General features: G+C 41.7%; 1 protein-coding gene across 2 annotated transcripts in view; it reads left to right on the forward strand.

Annotated features, from left to right (window-relative positions):
• gcgrb (glucagon receptor b) overlaps positions 1–22073 on the forward strand; it is a 49140-nt gene extending 27067 nt beyond the window's left edge. Inside the window, exons 3-15 of one of the 2 annotated variants that reach the window (XM_056410288.1) lie at positions 8248–8395; positions 8494–8590; positions 8683–8790; positions 11640–11728; positions 11815–11921; positions 12478–12634; positions 14230–14389; positions 16088–16148; positions 16374–16443; positions 19063–19151; positions 19231–19375; positions 20541–20582; positions 20918–22073. In XM_056410288.1, coding sequence (XP_056266263.1) covers positions 8342–8395; positions 8494–8590; positions 8683–8790; positions 11640–11728; positions 11815–11921; positions 12478–12634; positions 14230–14389; positions 16088–16148; positions 16374–16443; positions 19063–19151; positions 19231–19375; positions 20541–20582; positions 20918–21325 — 1587 coding nt within the window. In that variant the 5' untranslated portion in view covers positions 8248–8341 and the 3' untranslated portion in view covers positions 21326–22073. Of the gene's footprint in view, positions 1–8247; positions 8591–8682; positions 8791–11639; positions 11729–11814; positions 11922–12477; positions 12635–14229; positions 14390–16087; positions 16149–16373; positions 16444–19062; positions 19152–19230; positions 19376–20540; positions 20583–20917 lie in introns of both variants that reach the window. The other variant, XM_056410289.1, reaches the window with a different exon arrangement.
• Positions 22074–22285: the final 212 nt, after the last annotated feature.

Below are 22285 nucleotides of genomic sequence, written 5' to 3' on the forward strand. Positions count from 1 at the left end.
TGAAGTGGTCATCACTTCACTGCCTCAAAGCTGCGTGTTCTTCTTTTTATGCGCTTAGAATGATATGAAGTGGAAGTGTTGATGATTGTTGAGCATGAGATGCCAAAAATACTTCCACCATTTAGATATGAGAACCCATAAAGGAGAGAACTGCTTGCAATGGAAACACATGTACAGATACTTTAGTTGCAGGCGGAAAAGGAAAGTACCACGATTGTGTGTGTGTGTGTGTGTGTGTGTGAGTAAAGGGACGTACGGGACATGTGTGAATATGCCAAAGGACTACAGGCCGTCTCTGTGTGTGTGTTTCACATCGTCCTGACCTCCCATGGGAGAGAGGAGGTCACACAACTCCCTCAGAGCAGGACACAAGAACTAATGAGGAAGGCTGCGTTCTCCGCTTCTTCTATATATTTTTTTCCACTTCAAGTGTTTGCTACCGAATGGTTGAAGAGTTACGAAGTAGAAGAGTGGGGGAAGGTCGAGAAGAAGCTGTGATGAGAGGAAGAGAGAGAGAGAGAGGAAAAAGAGAAATATATTCTTTGTTTGTGAAGCATGACATCTGCTGAAGGAGCAGTTTCTGAGTCACCCCCGTCACCCACCTCGGTTATCCATAACACACAGCTTCACACACACTCGCATGCACAAACACTCCCCCCCCACACACATGCTCTTGGGAATCTCACAAGCCAAGTACACCTGATCTGTCTAAACCACTGTCACTGAGGACAGGAAGCTAAACAGAGAAGTGTCTGAGTCTCCTCAGGCAACGTGGAGCACACGTGTGTGTGTGTGTGTCAGTTCACTTCATGGTAAACACAATATGAAAGTGACTCATGGTAAACTAAAACAAAAGACACGGCGACATTTCACCTTCAAAATAAAGGGCAATATTAATACTTAAGTACCAAATAGTGAGATTCTTGGATGAAGAGTGCCTTACAAATGGAATCCATTATTATTTATTCTTATTAAATAGTCACAACAGCCTGAAGAAAATACAGATGAAATCAGTAAATGTGAAAAGCACCGAGTTCATCGTGAGGTGGAAACTGCTCGAATCAAATTGTTTAATATATGTTGTGATGATTATTCGAACCATTTCTTTTTTATTTCCTTTTTTGTGTGCTTTATTTGCTTTATTTCTCATATATATCCACAAAAAGAAACGGATAGCGGTGCTATTTATATGACACTTTATTGACGGTTTTAAAATGAAGCAAAACTGTTTCAAATGCTTATTAAAGATAAAGAGTTTTTTATCGTCATTTTTGTTATATAACAGAATGTAATTGGCCCACAGCCAGCCAGTAGCAGCAAACAACAAAGATAGACAATGTACAAGATCAAGAGGAATAAAAAAAAGTTCCTCAATACAATAAGATAGAATATGTGCGTTTGTTTTAAATAACAAATGGAATGTGTGCATTGGGTGGCGTGTTTAACCCTTTGTAGGCGAGGGCGGCTTCCAACCCGCTTTACACACGCACATTCGCTCTCTGTCTCTATCGTCGTCAGCCATTGTTGTTGTTTGAGTATAGACGGTCGAGGTCAAGGTCGCCTGAAGGACAACAAGTTTCACTGCTGCATCACATTGGCTCGTTTTTGTCAGTTTGTCATAAACTTGGAAGAGAAAATTTACTCAGAATATATGAAATAGTAAACATTGAAATGTATGAAAAGACCCAAAATGAATATGTAAGTGGAATACAGTAATTAAATTCAGTTTATTTTATATAGCCCAATATCACAAATTAGGACATTACGACATCTCTGACCTTTGACTTCACGTGGGATCAGAAAAAAATCCCAAAAATAGAAAAAACCCTTTCAGGGGGAAAGAAAAGAGCAGAAACCTTCAGGAGAGCAACAGAGGAGGATCCCTCTCCAGGATGGACAGAAGCAATATACAACACAATAAGCACATTCATGAAACAAACATGTATAGGAACGATTCTGTCTCGAGGGATTTGATTCAAATGAGCCGTCGAGCTGTAATTACTGTTCGTGGTTTCCACTGCATGCCGACCTAAAGGTCATTTACACAACATACGACAAAGTGGTAAGTGAGAAAATGTCTATTTGTGTCATGTTGGTGAACCAACCCTTTACAATATACAAACAACATGTAGTAAAAAATAAGGGGGGGGGGGGCCGTGGCTCGTGGTATTGGCTCACCGAGGCAGAGAGAACATAATGAGCGCTCCGTTTAGCTCCATCACCGCCACCTCGACAGACCCTACTCTGCCTAATTAGCCATCGCATAGAGGCTTATTGACACAAACAACATCATTGGGAGCAAAGCGTAACCCTAATGCAATGTCATGATGATGTGGAACGCTCAGTTTTCCTCATAGACTTCATTTTTGGCTATTTGACCGTCTTGAGATCCTCCATGTGTGATAAGTAGCGGGGGTTTTCCCCTCAATAATTAGCTGTGACACATTTCCACGACTTACTTCTGCCTTTCCTTTCGGTTGAGTTTAATGTTTTTTTCTCCGCCAGGAAAAAACGAAACATAATGTAAATGTAGATGCGTGAGAGGAGAGAGGCACGCTCCTCCTTCTGACTCACGGATATGGACCGAGGAACCAAATGTGAGAGAGAGAGAGAGAGAGAGAGAGAGATGAAAGAGACTGATGGATAAAACCGCTCTCCGGAAGAATGACATTCCTCTACAACTGAAACTGCACTCGAAGGAAACATACGTCCTCACAGATTATGGTCATGATTTTTAAAACACGGGATAAATGTTGAGAATTCAAACAAAAAACCACTCATTTGTTACGTTAGTTATTCCGAGTGTTTTCCCCTCGAGAAGGAAGGGTGGGAAACAAACATATGTGTGTGTGTGTTTCAGTACATGTAGCTGTTATAATGATCACACACACACACACACACACACAGGAAGAGAGAGAAGCTTGTATGTCCGCCGGCCATGTTTTCTGATTCATAATTCAGGATCATATTCCAAAGGAGAGAGCTGTGACTCAGAGGATGATTGTGCTCACACAAATCCGTGAGCATTGTTGAGCAGATATTTTCACACTTTCTATCTCAGGCTCTTTCTTTCTTCTTCACGACAAACAAACCCCTGAGCTCTTGAGCTCTGTGTTCCTCGTGATGATCATCAACGAGCTCAATAACCGCCGAAGTTTAAATAGAGGCCGAGCGAATGAAGATGAGAGTAATTCATTATTCAAACTCAGAGCCTAAAAAGCACTCAGACTAAATATTTATTTAGTGTTGGGTAAATCATACCCACAATTTAAATAATTGTTATGTTTTTACTTCCACCAAAAGATTTTTGTTGTTTTTAAGAAAAGGTCTCACGGCCTTTTGAGCCACACAAACCCCCCAAAGAATGGACTTCAAGCACGTTCGATCTGATGTTCACTCACAGAAAACAAGAGACAGAGAAAACTCATATGGAGGACTTAAAATGTCTTAAGTATAAATAAATAAATGACAAGCATGAAATCTGTGTGAGGATTTAATTACCTGAGGTGCTACTACCCTGGAAACAGAGACTCACACAGGCTTGGAAAACGATTAGGACGTCCTCATTCCACGGCACGCTGGAGTAAGAGTGTGTGTCTGTGCGAGTGTGTATGTGAGAGTGTGTGTGTGAGTGTGTGTGTGTCTGTATGTGAGAGTGTGTGTGAGTGTGTGAGTGAGTGTGTGTGAGTGTGTGAGTGAGTGTGTGTGTGTATGTGAGAGTGTGTGTGTGATTGTGTGTGTGAGTGTTTGTGTGTGGGAGTGTGTGTGTGAGTGAGTGTATGTGTGTGTGTGTGTGAGTGAGTGTGTGAGTGTGAATGTTTGTGTGTGTGTGTGTGTGTGTGTGTGTGTGTGTGAGTGAGTGTGTGTGTGAGTGAGTGTGTGTGTGTGTGAGAGTGTGTGAGTGTGTGAGTGAGTGAGTGTGTAATATAAAACCTGCCTTCGAGGTCGATAAGGCTTATCAAGTCCTCTGATTATCCGAAGTCTTTTTCTTAGTGTTGTGGTTAACTAAAAACAGACACACAGACACATGTTCACACACACACACACTTGCAGACACACACGTTAATAGGCGTCTGGCTAAAAGAGTCTTTTTAGGTGCGGTCAGACTACAATGAGCCTCTTATCTGATGGTGTAATGGATACCTGGGTTAACAGAAAATAAGAAATCATTAAAACAAGACGAGGAGAAACATTGCGATAATATTAATAAATGTGCACTAGCGCTGCTGTCTGTGCATACGAGGGAGGTTCGTAGATGAAATTACATTAACCGATAATTACAAAGAGTTAATACAAAAAATGTGTAATTGATTCTTTTATTCATAAAGCTGCATATGCAGTGTTATCAAGAACAACGAATACTAAATAGAAAATAGAAACCTGAAGAAGGAAACAGACTCATTAATGTTGAAGGTCTTGTGTCTTCTCCATGTGTTCTTTGTCTTTAAACATCTGGGGACCATGTTGGAAATATGTGCTTTCACTTTAACATGTTATCCTTTAACATGTTATCCTTTATATGTTTATTTTAACATGTTATCCTTTAGATGTTACCTTTAACATGTTATCCTTTATATATTTATTTAAACATGTTATCCTTTATATGTTACCTTTAACATGTTATCCTTTATATGTTACCTTTAACATGTTATCCTTAAGATGTTTATTTTAACATGTTATCTGTTCGATGTTTTCTTTAACATTTTATCCTTTATATATTTATTTTAACATGTTATCCTTTATATGTTTCCTTTAATATGTTATCCTTTATATGTTACCTTTAACATGTTATCCTTAAGATGTTTATTTTAACATGTTATCTGTTAGATGTTTTCTTTAACATGTTATCCTTTATATGTTTATTTTAACATGTTATCCTTTATATGTTTCCTTTAAAATGTTATCCTTTATATATTTATTTTAACATGTTATCTGTTAGATGTTTTCTTTAACATGTTATCCTTTATATGTTTCCTTTAACATGTTATCCTTAAGATGTTCATTTTAACATGTTATCCTTTAAATGTTTTCTTTAACATGTTATCCTTTATATGTTTATTTTAACATATTATCCTTAAGATGTTTATTTTAACATGTTATCCTTTAGATGTTACCTTTAACATGTTATCCTTTATAGGTTTCCTTTAACATATAAAGTTGTAAACCGAATCGCATGAAATTTGGTGGGATGATTGGTTATTATCCGGGGACCATTTGATTAGATTTTGGGATTGATCGGGTCAAAGGTCAAGGTCAAGGTCATGAAAAAGGTCAACATCTTCTTGAATCGCATGCAATTTGGTGAGATGATTGGTTATTATCCGGGGACCATTTGATTAGACTTTGGGATCGATCGGGTCAAAGGTCAAGGTCAAGAAAAGGTCAACATCTTCTTTTTACCATAGCACGGTCAATTTTTATCCAATTGCCATGCAACTAATGCCAACATGTTCATAATTCAATGCCCAATCTTGTGATATGCGAAGGTATGCGCTCTACCGAGTGCCCATTCTAGTTTTAACATGTTATCCTTTAGATGTTTCCTTTAACATGTTATCCTTTAGATGTTACCTTTAACATGTTATCCTTTATATGTTTATTTTAACATGTTATCCTTTAGATGTTTCCTTTAACATGTTATCCTTTATATGTTACCTTTAACATGTTATCCTTTATATGTTTATTTTAACATGTTATCCTTTATATGTTACCTTTAACATGTTATCCTTTATATGTTTATTTTAACATGTTATCCTTTATGTTTCCTTTAACATGTTACCTTTAACATGTTATCCTTTATATGTTTATTTCAACATGTTAGCCTTTAGATGTTTCCTTTAACATGTTATCCTTTATATGTTACCTTTAACATGTGATCCTTAAGATGTTTATTTTAACATGTTATCCTTTATATGTTTCCTTTAACATGTTATCCTTTATATGTTTATTTTAACATGTTATCCTTTATATGTTTATTTTAACATGTTATCCTTTATGTTTCCTTTAACATGTTATCCTTTAACATGTTATCCTTTATATGTTTATTTCAACATGTTAGCCTTTAGATGTTTCCTTTAACATGTTATCCTTTCACATGTTATCCTTTATATGTTTATTTTAACATGTTATCCTTTATATGTTTCCTTTAACATGTTATCCTTTATATGTTTATTTTAACATGTTATCCTTTATATGTTTCCTTTAACATGTTATCCTTTAACATGTTATCCTTTCACATGTTATCCTTTATATGTTTATTTTAACATGTTATCCTTTATATGTTTCCTTTAACATGTTATCCTTTATATGTTACCTTTAACATGTTATCCTTTAGATGTTTCCTTTAACATGTTATCCTTTCACATGTTATCCTTTATATGTTTATTTTAACATGTTATCCTTTATATGTTTCCTTTAACATGTTATCCTTTATATGTTTATTTTAACATGTTATCCTTTATATGTTTCCTTTAACATGTTATCCTTTAACATGTTATCCTTTATATGTTTATTTTAACATGTTATCCTTTATATGTTTCCTTTAACATGTTATCCTTTATATGTTTCTTTTAACATGTTATCCTTTATATGTTTCCTTTAACATGTTATCCTTTAACATGTTATCCTTTCAATGTTTCTTTTAATATGTTATCCTTTATATGTTTCTTTTAACATGTTATCCTTTCACATGTTATCCTTTATATGTTTCTTTTAATTTGTTATCCTTTATATGTTTCTTTTAATATGTTATCCTTTCTATGTTTCTTTTAACACGTTATCCATTAGATGTTTTCTTTAACATGTTATCCATTAGATGTGTTGTGTGTCTGTATCTGATGATCCATTAATATAATCTATTGATCCATCTACAGCCAGAAGCTTTATTTCCACACATTCTCTCATGAGAACATCTGGAAGGATAAGAGCTGATGTGACATCTCCCGCCAGTGTGTGGCACATTACTTCCCACTGTTATTTTCTTTTCAGTGTCCTTAAATTTTCTTACAACACGGCGCCGCATTTTTTTTGCTACATTTATTATGGATAAATCTCTTAAATGAATACACGGCAGACACATCGATGCCATGAGAATCCGCCTGCAGGATGTCCGTCCCACTGCTTCGTCCTAACAGCTGCGTGCGATCGGAGAGAGGAAGGTTATTACCGTCACAACACGAGGTCCGTAGCTCATGCGTTGTTGTTTACTCTTTGGCCCTTTCAAAATAAAGGCGCTAATCTTAGTGCTGTGATAACACAACAGGCTATCGATGTGCGGTTATAGATCTCTTTCAGGTATACAGCCACAGACTGAAACACACACACGGCCCGATGCATCATCATCATCATCAGGTGCACAGAAGCAGCACGCAGACTGGAACAGAGTGGAATTTGAAACGTTTTAGCCAAAAATATTTCCGTTGTCAAGGTGTTTTTTGCAGAAACGTTTCAGATTTTGTTTTGTTCTCCAACTTCGTCGCTGAAGACGGTCGACCGACCGACCGACCGACCGGCACCGCAGGAAACGCACCGGCCGTCGAAAATCGACCCGCGGATGGAAACCGTTCACGCTATTTGTTTTGGATTTGATGTTGTGGCTTTCATTCGACGGGTATCCGTAAGAATGAAATGGGATACAACACATGGGACTGTAGGCATGTACACACACGTGTCACGCTCTGTTCTTCCTGAAGGCGCTGTCTCCAGCCAATCGCATTGTTGATTGGTGCCTTTGTCTGGCTATTTTGCAGTGAATTATTTAAGAAAAGAACTACGGTTGTACAATTTGCACGAGATGCACAAACACTGTTTGTATAAGTCAAATACTGAGTTGAAGAACACCAAGAGCTTTTAATGACTCAAGCATCTCTGTTAATTTGACTGATTGAATAAACGACCCATAACGCACACACACAGACATACACAGACCCCCCCCCCCACACACACACACACGCACATGCAGCCACACACACACACATGCAGACACACACACAGAGACATACACACATAAAGACACACAGACACACACACACAGACACCCCCCCACACACACACGCACATGTAGACACACACACAGAAAGAAATACAGACACACACGCAGACACACACACACAGAGAGACACACACATGTGCACACACACACATGCACACAAACACACACATGCAGACACACACACACACACACATGCAGACACACACACACACAGACATACGCACTCACACTAACACGCTTTCCCCCATCGCGTGTAGGCAAGGCGGTGAGACGGGGTCGGGGCCGCCTCATGTGTCGGGCCTCCTCTGTGTTCTGGCCCCCACCGACCCCCACCCTCCCAGCGTCAGTGGGATGTCCCAGGTGTGTCTCCTCTTGGCCTTGCTTATGCTCTGCAGCTGCACAAAGGTACGTCTCTCTCTCTCTCTCTCTCTCACACACAGAACCAGCGGCGTCTTTGATTGGCAGCTGTGAACTGAAACTCAACACGAGGCGTCCTCCTGTAGGTCTCCTCTACTAACTCCCTGGAGCTTGTGAAGGAGCAGTGGAGCAGCTACAAGAACCAGTGCCTGAACTACCACAACGCCACGCCCCCCACAACAGGTGAGCCCCTCTGCCCCAGCCGGAGCCCGTGTCTTACAGAGATGCCTTCAGGAGCCAAGGAGCCATTTTTACAGATCTGCTCTCCACTGCAGGGCTGGCGTGTAATCGGACCTTTGACCTGTACGCCTGCTGGCCTGATGGACTCCCGGGGACCACTGTCAACGTCTCCTGCCCGTGGTTCCTGCCATGGTACCGTAAAGGTATCAGTGCTCAAATCAGATCAACTTCATTATGCCAACGGGAAATTGTTGTGCATGGGTCGCAGTACAAAGTGGGAGACGGCATAGATCCTATCTGCCTGATGGATCATCGAGGTCTGGGTTGTGGAATTCCTGCTACCAACTACGCCACTGCCCTGTTGAGACTCCGCCCACTGTTGAGACTCCGCCCACTCCTCCTCTCTACCTCCATCTGCCTGATGGATCGTGGAGGTCTCCATCGTGGAATATGCCTACTATGAACTATTCATACACTCTGTCATATTCATTGAATGTATTTTAACTCTAAATCTGTCCTTCTGTACACATTACATCTATTGCATCTGTCCATCCTGGAGAGGATCCTCCTCTGTTGCTCTCCTGAAGGTTTCTTCCTTTTTCCCCTGAAGGGTTATTTGGGAGTTTTTCCTGATCCGATGTGAGGTTTTGGGGCAGGGATGTCTATGTGTACAGATTGTAAAGCACTCCGAGACAAATTTGTAATTTGTGAAATTGGGCTATACAAATAAACTGAATTGAATTGAATTGAAAGAGTGCAAATACACAAAGTGCATTTAAGTAAAATCTGTTTAGTTTTTTGGAGCTGTGTGAAGAAACTCCTGCTTTCAAACTCGAGCTGCTCTTGAACATACCTTCATGAGAGCTACTGGATGCGAGAGTGTTTAGCCGATAATATATCCCTTGTTCCACTCATTGAATTAGAAGGTCAGAACATCCGAGGAATGCAAGAATACAGCGTCCGTCCAGGTGCATGGTTGAGGTTGAAAGGGTTCTTTATCCCAAGTCATTCAGAGTACATGTCCTTGGTAGACAGCGAGATGAAAGAAAGCATCAATGAAAGCTTCGTTTTAAAAATGGTGTACAATAGTTTCAGAGTGAATGAAGCATTAGAGGTGTGTAGGGGCCACGTATGTAGTCAGATGTCACTCTACTGTGCACCGGAAAGTGGTGACAAGACTCCACGCTGTGTCTCCAGGGAGGCAAACATCCCGTGGAGATTTCTGAGAAAGTTTACCTTGGAGCGCCAAATACATAACAGCAATTACTCATAGCAGCTCTTCACATGTGGAATGGGTTATTTCTTCATGTTCAGGTTTCCTGCAGGTGGTTTGGAGACAGGGAGAAAGGTGAAAGTGAGCTAGTCTCCACTATGTCAGGGGCTTCTTTTTTTCTGTTTTAGGGTCATCGTCATGAAGTCAATATTTTTGCATTTCTCGACAAAAAACATTTGAAGATGTCACCTTGCCATCTGTGATGGACATTTTTCAATACTTTATACGGTTCTACGGACAAAATGTTGAAGCAAATAGACGCTTTGTCACGGGAGTATTAGGGTTAACCGATTGACACGAACGGAGATAGAACTGCAAATAATGATCTTTACTCAAAGTATCATCAGGACACAATATGTAACACACGAGGGCTGGAAAACACAAGAAAAACTGTCAGAGGACAACTGAGAGTGAGGGGACCTAAGTAGACAGGGACTAACGAGGGAATGGGCAACAGGTGAGACGGGCATGAGGACCAGGTGAAGGGAATGAGGGATTGACGAGGTGGGAGTGATCAGAGGCAGGTGAGAGAACAGGTGAAGGGAGTTGGACTAACGAGATGGGAAGCAGGATCTGGAATGACATGATAGACAGGATGAAAACATCTAATAAAAGGAAAGTGTGGGGCTAAACTGTTATACGTTTAAAAACATTTGGCACAATGACATCGAACAAAGGTTTGGTATTTAGATTTTGTGTGTTCAGTTTCAACTTCAGAACAATGAAAGAAAAGAATTAAACAAAAGCGTTCTTGCTAGGTGTGAAGATTGAAACCTGGGCTGTGTCTACTACCGGACACTTTACGAAGTACACTGCAATACAGTGCACTCCGTCGCTGATAAGTGCTGTATCGAATGGAACACTTACGTTAACCACTTGGCGGAAGTGACGGACGCAAATCTGTTCACGGCACCCGCGAAATTAAGCCGGGAGTGACGTACGCAAATCTGCTTGCGATACCCGCGAAACTTAAACTGACAAAATGAATGCACTTCTTGCCCTCTTTGTGTCCCTTGTTTACCCCTTTCTCCACCCCATGTGGAAACTGCGATACCTCCACAATCGCGGCAGGAGCCTCCGTGGTCTACCGCTTGTGCTACCGTAGCCATCTCGTCCGCCATTGTTTTAGAAATAAAATGAAAAGCTGGCGAAAGGGCTCCTCCTCTTCCGCTACGTAGCCAAGATGGCGCCCGTTTAGGGCCAGTAGTGTCCATCGTTTTACACTACATTTTTTGCCCGTTTGCAGTGCGCCATCCGGGTACTTTCAGTGCACTGAATTCTGCTGGTGTTTTCAGTGTGGCGCCCTAAGCACTGAAAGTCAGTGCTCCAAGTGCTCAAGTGTCCGGTAGACACAGCCCTGGTGTCTGCATTGTAAACATGACACCACAACCAATTAGCTTTGCTAAGCACACAGACTGGAAATGTGCTCTTTTCAAAGCTAATAAAGTCGGAGCACCTCTACAGCTCGGCTATTAAAAGGTGTAAAAAAGTCAAGTTGGAGTTTAATATGGTGTCAGGCTATTTCATGTAGAAAAACAGTTGCCAGGCAACCAGTGGAGAATCCAGGAAGTTGTTGTGATGTGTTATTTGTGACCTCCAGAGCTGCTGGGAGAATTTTTATTTCACTTATTGTTTGGAAGGCGAACAATGAACCGTCATGATTATCAAGATAAGGTCACATAGAATGTATTGTCCTATAAACCAAATATTGTGCGGTTTTTGAACCGTTGGGGGGTAAACATGTCATCCGTATACAAAAATCTCTCTCTGTGTGAACAGTCCAGCAGGGTCTGGTCTACAGATTCTGCAATGAAGAGGGCCACTGGGCAAAAAAGAATACCAGCGAGTGTGAGGACGACCCTGGTGAGGTGTGTGTACAGTGTGTGTGTGTGTGTGTGGGTATGAGGGCAATGCATGGAAGCCTCTGACTCTGTGTCTCCTGTTGGCTCTGCAGCAGCAGTACGGCCGCATCCTCAGTCAGTTACGGGTCATGTACACAGTGGGCTACTCACTCTCGCTGGGAGCTCTGCTGTTGGCCCTGGGAATCCTCATCACCTTCAGGTACGACGTGCACGACCGGGAGGAAACAAAGGAGAGAGGAAGAAAATGAAGGAAAGGAATTATACAATAAAAGGGGTAAAGGACAATGAGAAAATGGGAAAGAGAACCAAGAAAAGAGGAAAGCTGGGCAGGAAGAAAGGGAACGGAGAAAGATGGGAATAGAGAGGACGACAGAGGGACCAAATACAAGAGAAGAAGGCGCTGAATGAAATGAAGGAAAGTTAGCTCGAGGAAGGAAGAATAAAAAGAAGGAATGGAAGGGAGCAAGGAAGGCAGGGAATACGAAATGGAGAAGAAAAGAAACAAGGTGGTGAGAGAATTAACAAAGAAAGAGAAAAAGACGCAATTAATAAAAGGTGGGAGGAAATGTGGGAAAAGGGAACAAATTTAACCAAGAAGGACACAAAGTAAGTAAAGAAGAGGGGAAGAAAAAACACAAAGAGGGAATGAGAGAATCAAGAAGGAAGGAATGTAAAGAGAAAAAGATGACAGCAAAGCGTTGGGTAATGGGAGTCGTGTTCCCGTGAACACAACACTGCCCCCCGTGTGTCTCCAGGAAGCTCCACTGTATGAGGAACAACATCCACATGAACCTGTTTGCCTCCTTCATCCTGAAAGCCATGTCCATCCTGGTGAAAGACGCCCTGCTGTCCCTCACGCTGGACCCCCGGAGCGGCAACGACAGCCGGACACAAGCGTGGGTCAACATACCGGTGAGAGCGACCGCAGCGCCGCTAGCCTCCTCTTCGTGTGCCGCCGTTTAGCTCGGGATGGGTATCGTTTTTTTTCTTTTCGATACTGGTGCTAAACCGTTACTTTTAAAACTACCGGTGCCTAAACGGTGCCTGAACCTAGGGTGACCAGACCTCTTTTCCCCGGACATGTCCTCTTTTTGAGACCTAAAAAATGCGTCTGGCAGAGATTCCAAAAACGTCCGGGATTTTGCTTCGTCGGATATTTGTGTTTCTCTGGGTCTTTCACAAACTAGTATTTACCCCTTACAAGTTTTGGAAATGGTATCTCCCTTACGTTTCACCTTCTTGCGCGAGCTCTGACTGTAGAGAGAACAGTCATTGGTCGACAGATCTCAGTGTTGCCAGATACACGAAAGTTATCCTCCTTTTAGGCATGTATATCACAAAACAGGCAGAACAAAAGAGATGTTTAACCCTTGTGTTGCCTTCGGGTCATTTTGACCCGATTCAATATTTAACCCTCCTGTCGCCTTCGGGTCAATTTGACCCGATTCAATGTTTAATGTCGGTGTTCTTTCGGGAGTCAACAAACAAACATAAAGTACCTCACACTTAAACTTGGAAACAATATTAATTCTAATAATTTTCTGGAGATTGTAATAGCTGGGGTCATATTGACCTCAAGGGTAAAATATGTTAGTAAATATAAAGGTAAAAGGAGGGTTAAACATTGAATCGGGTCATATTGACCCGAAGGCGACAGGAGGGTGAAACATTGAATCGGGTCAAATTGACCCGAAGGCAACACAAGGGTTAATCGCTCAGCACCCCCCCCCCCCCCCCCTGAGACGAAGTGTCCTCTTTTTCACAAACTCAAATCTGGTCACCCAACCGATACTTTAAAAAAAGAAGAATCACAAAACGACGATTGACAATGACGACATTAAAAACCTCTTTGGCCAAAGTAAAAGCCGTTCTCATGGAGCATTGACAAAAAACGGATATCAGACTGTCGCTAGTGTAAACATGGTTATAATGGTTAATTTATTATTTGTTGGCCTACTTTTATAAACGCAAGACTTGCAATCAACGTTACGGTACTAATCAGAGTTATCCAACAATATGTTTAGCATGAGGCAAAATAGTATAAGTTCTTATAGTGCTGATTAGGAGGAAGAAGCTATTGTTCTCCAGATCATATTAGTTGAGCCCGTCGACCAGTAGTAATTTATCTTCTGCGATAAATGTCCTTTCCTAATACTACATTGTGTATCGGTTCATTAAGAAGACATCCAAACGTGTGAAACTGAAATATTTGATGCCAGTGAGGAAGAGATAAAATCAAGAAATGCCCACACTAATTTCTTCCAGTTCCACTCGCTCACTTTCTTGCTACATTTAATTTCCACTACATCTGATGTCAAATGGAACAAATGGCGTTTGTGAGCCGAGCGGTTCGTGATGAAAGACGTCAGAGCTGAGCATTGTGCTGCGCCGCTGCCTTTTAAAAACGTACAACTTTTGTGTAATGTCAAAGAAAAAGAAGATGTCACCGTGTCTTTCTGTGAGTAGTCACACCACCCCCGTCCTGTGTGTGTGTGTGTGTGTGTCAGGCTGTCACGTGGTGCCGCGGTGCCATGGTGATGATGCAGTACAGCGTGATGGCCAACAACTATTGGCTGCTGGTGGAGGGCATCTACCTGCACAGCCTGCTCGTCATCACCGTGTTCAGCGAGAGGAAGTACTTCCACATCTATCTGACCATTGGCTGGGGTAAGGTCACAACTCTGACACGGGGGACTGAGAGTGGGGGAGCGGTCAGTCAAATCAACGCGCATTACTTTCTTTTATTGCAGAAGAGCAACAGAAACATAAATTAAACTCATATTAAACAGAAAATCCTCGCTTTGAGAAATAGTTTGCCCTTCCGCTCTCTTGCCAAACACACCTGGCTGCACTCAGGTGACGTCTACATATAGTTAACGCCCCCTGACGTCATCATTGCATCATCATAATCATTTCAGCAATGTGTCAACATGATCAAAGGCATTCCAGCATCATTTGATCTATGGGCAGTAGGACATTATTATAATGTGCCCACATGGATGAGATACGGTATCCAGAAACACAAATCAGTGTAATGTTGCTCTGGTTATTCGACGCTGTTTGTGCGGTGTGTTTTTTTTCCCGATTGACAAATATTGGTCAAGAGTAAACAGGATGTTGACCTCAAAGCAGACGGTTCAGGTAGATCAGGTGTAGCAGACAGTCGTCAGCAACAGGAAGTCAGTCGTGTACCAGACGGGTTAACAGGTATTTCAATCCGGAGAGACTATTTAGAGTTAAATTTATTTACAGTTGCATATTGAAATAGTGCAATGTCTTTTTGGCGATTGGACTCCATCCTGAATTCGGATAAGCCCGGGGTAGAGTGGAGATGATGAGTTGCTGTAACGCTGATTGGAGGAGCCCGGGGTGGAGGAGGAGGGGGGGGGGGTCGTCGAGGAGGAGGAGGAGGTTTGAGCAGAAACGACAACTGACAGCAGCAGAGAGGAGAACATATCTAAAAGATTAATTAAACGACGCTTACAGAACTGCGCTGCCTCTGATTGGTTCTTTCATTGTGCCCGCCCCCAATCAGCTGATGGAGTAATAAGACGAAGAGACTTCGCATGAATGAACCGGCGTGTCAAGAGTTTCTTCCTGACTGAACTTTTGCTTGAGCTACATGTAAAAAGACAAATAAACGAGCAGATGCCCATATATTTAAAACATGATCATAACAGACTGAAAGTGTACTTTTGAGTACATCTCAAAATGTGGTTGTCGTGATTAAAATAGTATATTATTCAAAAAATCTCTCAGGATACAAAATAAAAAGCCATCCGTATACCCCGGGGCAGCTTTGGTTCATCATTTGCTTTCTTGAAAACTCAATTCTCTTATTATCTCTGAGTACATAAATACTTTATAATGTTCATATTAGGTTTTCAGCTCGCTCTTCCGAGATGGTAATTTAATTTAATATCGTTATCTTGAGAATTCAAAACATATTTTTTTCCATGTTTATGAAAGTCCTCCCCGAGCGGAGGTACTAAATAACTGACTTGTTACATTAATAACTGGACCGTCCAATCGGTGTGAGTCTTTGCAGCCAGCGGAGCAGACGATGTCCCAGCTAGATTAATTTTAGCTTCACACAGGCGGACATTTTAATATTTAGAGACCTTTCAGGTCTTTATCATCAGAGGAGAATATAAATACTTGTCTATGGATAATGAGATTTTAAACACATCATCATAAATAAACGCTGAACATCACGGTAAAACCATGTCGGCCTGATAACTGGTTTACATAATGAATAAAGAGCAAACTGTCACTTGTTATACACATTAGTTTTGTGCTCTTAAAGATTAATCTTTGGCTCGCAGATTCTCTATCGGCTGACTTTCATATTTTTGTCATCCTCAGGCACACCGCTCATCTTCGTGCTGCCGTGGATCACCGTGAAATATCTGTACGAGAACGAGGAGTGAGTTTGCTTTTCAGAATTAGCATTTCATAATTAAGTGGCGACAACAAATTAAAGAGCTGAGTTGTGAGAGTTTATGCTCATAATGTATGTGATGACTCTTTGGAGACCGTGAACAGATCAGAACAATAACAACAATAAACTACAATGTGTGTGTGTGTGTGTGTGTGTGTGTGTGTGTGTGTGTGTGTGTGTGTGTGTGTGTGTGTGTGTGTGTGTGTGTAGGTGCTGGGAGAGGAATATCAACATGGGATACTGGTGGATCATCCGTTCTCCTATCGTGTTTGCTTATCTGGTAAAACTGTCTGAATCTGGTTTTCTCATATCCCCATATTCTCATATCTTCATAGCCTCATATCCTAATTTCCTCATATCCTCATATTATCATATCCTCATTTCCTCATTTCCTCATTCTCATATCCTCATATAATCTTCCCTTTTTTTCCCCCCATAAGGATTATTTGGGAGTTTTTCCTGGTCCGATGTGAGGTTTTGGGGCAGGGATGTCTATGTGTACAGATTGTAAAGCACTCCGAGACAAATTTGTAATTTGTGAAATTGGGCTATACAAATAAACTGAATTTAATTGAATTGAATAATCATATCCCCATATTCTTGTATCCTCATTTTCTCACATCCTCATATTCTCACATCCTCATATCCTCATTTTATCATATTCTTCTATCCTTATATATCCTCATATTCTCATATCCCCATATTCTCATATGCTCATATCCTCATATGCTCCTATTATCATGTTATCATATTCTTGTATCCTCATATCCTCATATTCTCACATCATATGCTCATATCCTCATTTTATCATATTCTTCTATCCTTATATATCCTCATATCCCCATATCCCCATATTCTCATATGCTCATATCCTCATATGCTCCTATTATCATGTTATCATATTCTTGTATCCTCATATTCTCATATGCTCATATCCTCATATTCTCATTGTATAATATTCTTGTATCCTCATATGCTCATATCCTCATATTCTCATTTTAAAATATTCTTGTATCCTCATATCCTCAATTCCTCAGTCTCATATTCTCCGTCTCACAGTTGAACAATGTGATGAAGGAAAGTCAAGTCGAGAGTGTGCTGGCACGCGAGCTACCGATGCACACACACACACAGCTCACATTCGCCGACTATCCTTGTGTTTGTGTGCGTGTGCTTCTTTGAAAGCAGATCACACAGAAGTTGTTGAGTAAAACATTTCTGCCCTTAAGAGCGACACCTGGTTTCCCAGCGTCCGCTCCTCAACACGCGTAACATCACGGTCTCTCCGGCTGAGTACTTTAGATTGTGTCGACAGAAGGTCTCGCTGAAGTTAAGTGCAGCTAATAACTACTTTATGGAGTAATAGCCATGACATGACTCTGTGTCAGGCTCTTACTGCAGAGCACTTCACAATGATATAACAATAGCCTACTCATGGTTTGAGTCCACGGCCGCATTAAAAATAACGAGCCTGTCACGACGCTATTAGAGTGGACCCAAAAGCACGACTCAGACAGGAGTAACAAAGATTACTGTCTTTGGTTGGAAACAGGCTGGGTCAAAACCGGGAGATCAGTCCAAAAAGCAAACATGTCCAAAAAGGGGCAGGGCAGAGAATCAGAGGTCAGGGCAGGCAGGGTCAGAACAGGCAGGTCAGGAATATACTCTAATAACGCTGGTGAACTTGGCACGAAAACACAAGACAATCTGGCAGAGGACAAGTGGAAGTGAGGGAGCTAAATAGTGAGGGACTAATGAGGGGATGGGCTGCAGGTGAGGACCAGGTGAAGGGAATGAGGGACTAACGAGGTGATCAGAGGCAGGTGGGGGGAGTTGGATTGACGAGATGGTGTGACAGGATGAAAACAACTATTACAAAAAGGAAGGCGTGGAGCTAAACTGTTAAAGAGCCGCAGTTCATTTACAAAGTATAGAAGGAACAAAAAGTAATTTTTATTTTGTATTGCAATACAATTTTTTTTCTTGTACAGTAATAATAATAATTCTAACTTATATAGCGCTTTTCTAAATACACAAAGACTCTTAAATATGTGCTTAGTATGTGTTTTATTGAAAGTTTTGTGCACACATTTAAAGATTTTTTTTTCTTTTGTTTTATTAAACAGTAAAGTCTAAGATTAAAAGTTAAAAAAAGAAATTAGAAATAGAAACACAGATCATAGATAAATCTGATAACGGCTTCTTTGATGAACGCACAGAGCCATAGACTATTCTAATATAGCCTCTTTGGTGTTCACACACACACACACACACACACACACAGAAATAAGCTGTGGAATCCCTCTTGTGTGTTTCCTGCCTCTTGTTCCCATAGAGACAAACACAAGTATGGATGGACACACTTATATTAAGTGTACAGTAACAGTAGCGACCTTTGTGACCTCATGCAGAAGCGTACGTGTGCTCACACACACACACACACACACACGCTGAAATATTGTGTTTCCTGCATTGCGAAAGTCACACAGTTGTTCCTCTTTATCGTAATCTCTTAAATAGTTGCCGTATGGTTGCGTAACGATGCGTCTCATCCTCCAGCAATGCCAAACACAACCGGTTCACACACACACACACACACACACACACACACATTCACACAACCACATCCGTCAGGACAACATACACACGTTACCAAATTTGGAGCGCTTATAACTTGAGTGCCGTAATAATTAATGCTCTCTGTCATTGGAGAGGGTCTGCACTAGATCACAGTGTGTGTGTGTGTGTGTGTGTGACAGTTCAAATCCTTCAGAGCACAGAGAGGCTGGAGATATTTTCAGGCGTCTCTCTCCTTCCCATTTTGTCATCTAAACATCTGAAGAACATATTTTGCATATTTGTTGGTATAAGCTTTACTCCCCGTGTCTTCTCATTTCAGATTAACTTCTTCATATTCATACGAATTATCAAAATCCTGATGTCCAAGCTCAGAGCCCATCAGATGAGATACACTGACTACAAGTTCAGGTGAGTGTGACCTGAGTGTGACCTCTGGCCTGTGACCTGATGCTGCGGTGGCTAACCTCTCTGCTTTCTCGTGATATAGATTAGCAAAGTCCACTCTGACTCTAATTCCTTTACTCGGGATTCACGCCATCCTCTTCACCTTCGTCATCGATGAGTCCGTCCCTAAAGGCTCCATGCTGCGCCTCATCCGCCTCTTCTGCGACCTGCTGTTCAACTCTTTCCAGGTCAGAACCCGACATACGGAAGATAGATTCATCTACAATACACACAGTTAATTCCCCGGTTTTAAAAATTCAGTGTTAAAGTGAATTGTCTCTCTGAGTTATTACAACTAAAGCCAGAGTAAAACTCCCAGTGATGACAACGTGCACTGTTACTCTGGAAAGACACTCGGACGAGTGTTAATCAAAATAACACTTCTCAGTGTAGTGTAGAGTAAAATAATAACTCTTAACAGAGTTGCGTTAAATCTGAAATGCTAACACAATGTTCAGTGTTACTTTAACTAACACTCAAAAGATAAGGGACCATATGTTCACTGGCTGACTGTTAAAATATACTCGTAAGTGTTAAATTGACCAATTGTACTGTGCATGATTAGCTTAACGCTGGGGTAGGCAACTTTGGAGAAGCCAGTGAGAGTAAACTATGTTTCATAAGTAATAAAACCAAACATCCCCAAAGTCCCAGACCCTTCAGGCCTCTCTGCAAAGCCCCTCGCCTCATACCCGTGTTCTGTTGGCTGGAGCTGGAGGACGGGTCCACGAGCACCCGCGCTGCACGAGCTCTCATCTTTCCCTCAGAATTATGGTCTTTTTTTTTTTTAAAGGACAAAAAACTGACTTCAAGGATTTTAGAAGTTACAATATGCGATAATCACATCAAATAAATTAAATAGTATTTATATGTATTAATTCAAATTAAAGGGCCCATACAAATATTTCTGCTCATATAGGCATATAAGCTATAAACACATCTTTCCCGACTATATCTGGTTTAAAAAGCAGATTAGCACTCAGTGGCACTGAAATGGCCCTTACTTATGGTTTTACTCATGGTATTACTCATGGTACTTTTGTAGTTTGACTTTCTTGAAGAAATGTTACTTTCTTGATTCTTGTTGTTCTGAATTTGTACTCTAGGTCGATGCACTTATTGTGACATGTAATGAAATGTAAACAAATAGATTCTGTTTATTTTAATTAATTAGAAACCTGCATTGTTAATAACATCCGTGGTTATCTGTGAGCAGGGCTCTTCAGTTGTAGAGCTTAACTAAACTCGACATGTGTCTTCACAGTGCGATATGAGACACAGCTCTTTCATGTGTCTCAGTGACATCGCGGTATTGGTTGATAATAGTTGTAATAGCGCCTCCTTCTGTTTCAGGGCCTGCTGGTTGCCATTCTGTACTGCTTCGTCAACAAAGAGGTGAGACACATGTGTTCTCATGTCAAGCACAACCTTCATGTAATCTCTTATTGCCACGGTTCCTTCCTTTCTCTTTAGTCCAGACGATAAATGAGACATTATTCATCATCAGTGTGTCTGTTTCCAGCCTTTATCGGCCCTCTCTATCTCTGAAAGCTCCACTTTTGTCCGAGCTCCACTTCTTTTGTCTACGAAGTGAGACGGACACGACGTCGTCCGTCTATCGTCTCCAAACTTTTAAATGTTGGCAAGAGAGCGAGTCCACCGAATGAAGTGCTCCGCGGCGTACTTCATCTCCATCGTACATCTCTATCCGCGCTGCCATCCTCCCTCAGGTGCAGTCGGAGATGCTGAAGAAGTGGAAGCGGTGGAAGCTGGGTAAGGACATCGACGAAGAGTACCGCCACACCCATAGCCACACGCCGCACATCAGGAGCGGCAGCGTCGCCACCGGAAATCTCCCCGATAACCGCGACAACAACGACAACAACGCCAGCGACCCCGGCGGCGGCAACGACTCGGCTCGCTCCGCCGCGGCCGAGGAGAACCGCCGACTGGTCGTCTGCTACAGCAACGGGACGGGGAGAGGCGGGTCCGCCAAAAGCAGACACGCCCTGCAATTCTCTTTCCTGCCACACAGAGGCGCCGCGACTCACGTGAGCACCGCCACGCAGGATGTGCGCCTGGAGGCGAGAGCGCAGGGCAGCGCATACCCTCTGGAGGAAGAGGAGACGAATGTCTGACGTGCTCAGAGGCCGAAAACAACCCTCACTGATTTTGATCCTCGGGGTTTCAGATCCAACAAGAGAATTAGGAAGTAACCCACACGGAATCAGGATGTTTAAAAAATGGTGTCTAGTGTGTGTGTGTGTGTGTGTGTGTGTGTGTGTGTGGTGTGGAGGACTGCTATGTCCACACCAACCCCGCTCACAGCTTTCCATCTGTAACCTTCTGCCGCGGTGGTTGCGAGCGTCGCGTCTGTCCGATGCGTCAAAAAGAACTTCTCAAAAGTGTCAACTCTTATTTTTTTCATTTTTTTTGCGTACGTGAAACTGAATGTGGACTTGAGCGTGCGCGACTCGGGATGTCTTTGCTCATCAGCACCGAGGGACACGCAGTTCATGCCGAGGTAGACGACGCGTTCCTCTTCAGAGTCCGTGATGTGTAACTTATTCTGGTTTCAAATGGACAAAAGCCAAACGAGAACATATTAATATATCATGATTTTTACATGAACGTCCACTATTTCATGCACAGTCCTTCACTTTTCCCTTTACCCTTTACTTCTGTTTGGCTTCTTTCAACAGCTTCTCCTGACTGAATGTATGTGAACAATGGAGACGTTTTGGTGGTCAATATTTAAGTGTATATATGTAATTAGAAATATGCCAACAGCACCTGTATTTATCCAGCAAGGAGACTTCAATTTAATTCTTGATTTGCCTCCTACACACACATGTAGTCAATTGGATTAAAAGCAATTTGACAACTGAGATTTGTTGGTGTTTCACGTAAAAGAAAGAAAGAAATGTAAATCTTTATTTATCCCTGTGACCAAATTCTCTGCATTTAACCCATCCTTAGTTATTAAGGAGCAGTGGGCGGCAGCGAAGCGCCCGGGGAGCAACTGGGGGTTCAGTGCCTTGCTCAAGGACACTTCAACATGCAACTAATGGATGGGGAGAACGGGGATCAAACCGGGT

The sequence above is a fragment of the Pseudoliparis swirei genome, chromosome 24, assembly GCF_029220125.1.
Source record: "Pseudoliparis swirei isolate HS2019 ecotype Mariana Trench chromosome 24, NWPU_hadal_v1, whole genome shotgun sequence".
Classification (NCBI taxonomy): Eukaryota; Metazoa; Chordata; class Actinopteri; order Perciformes; family Liparidae; genus Pseudoliparis; species Pseudoliparis swirei.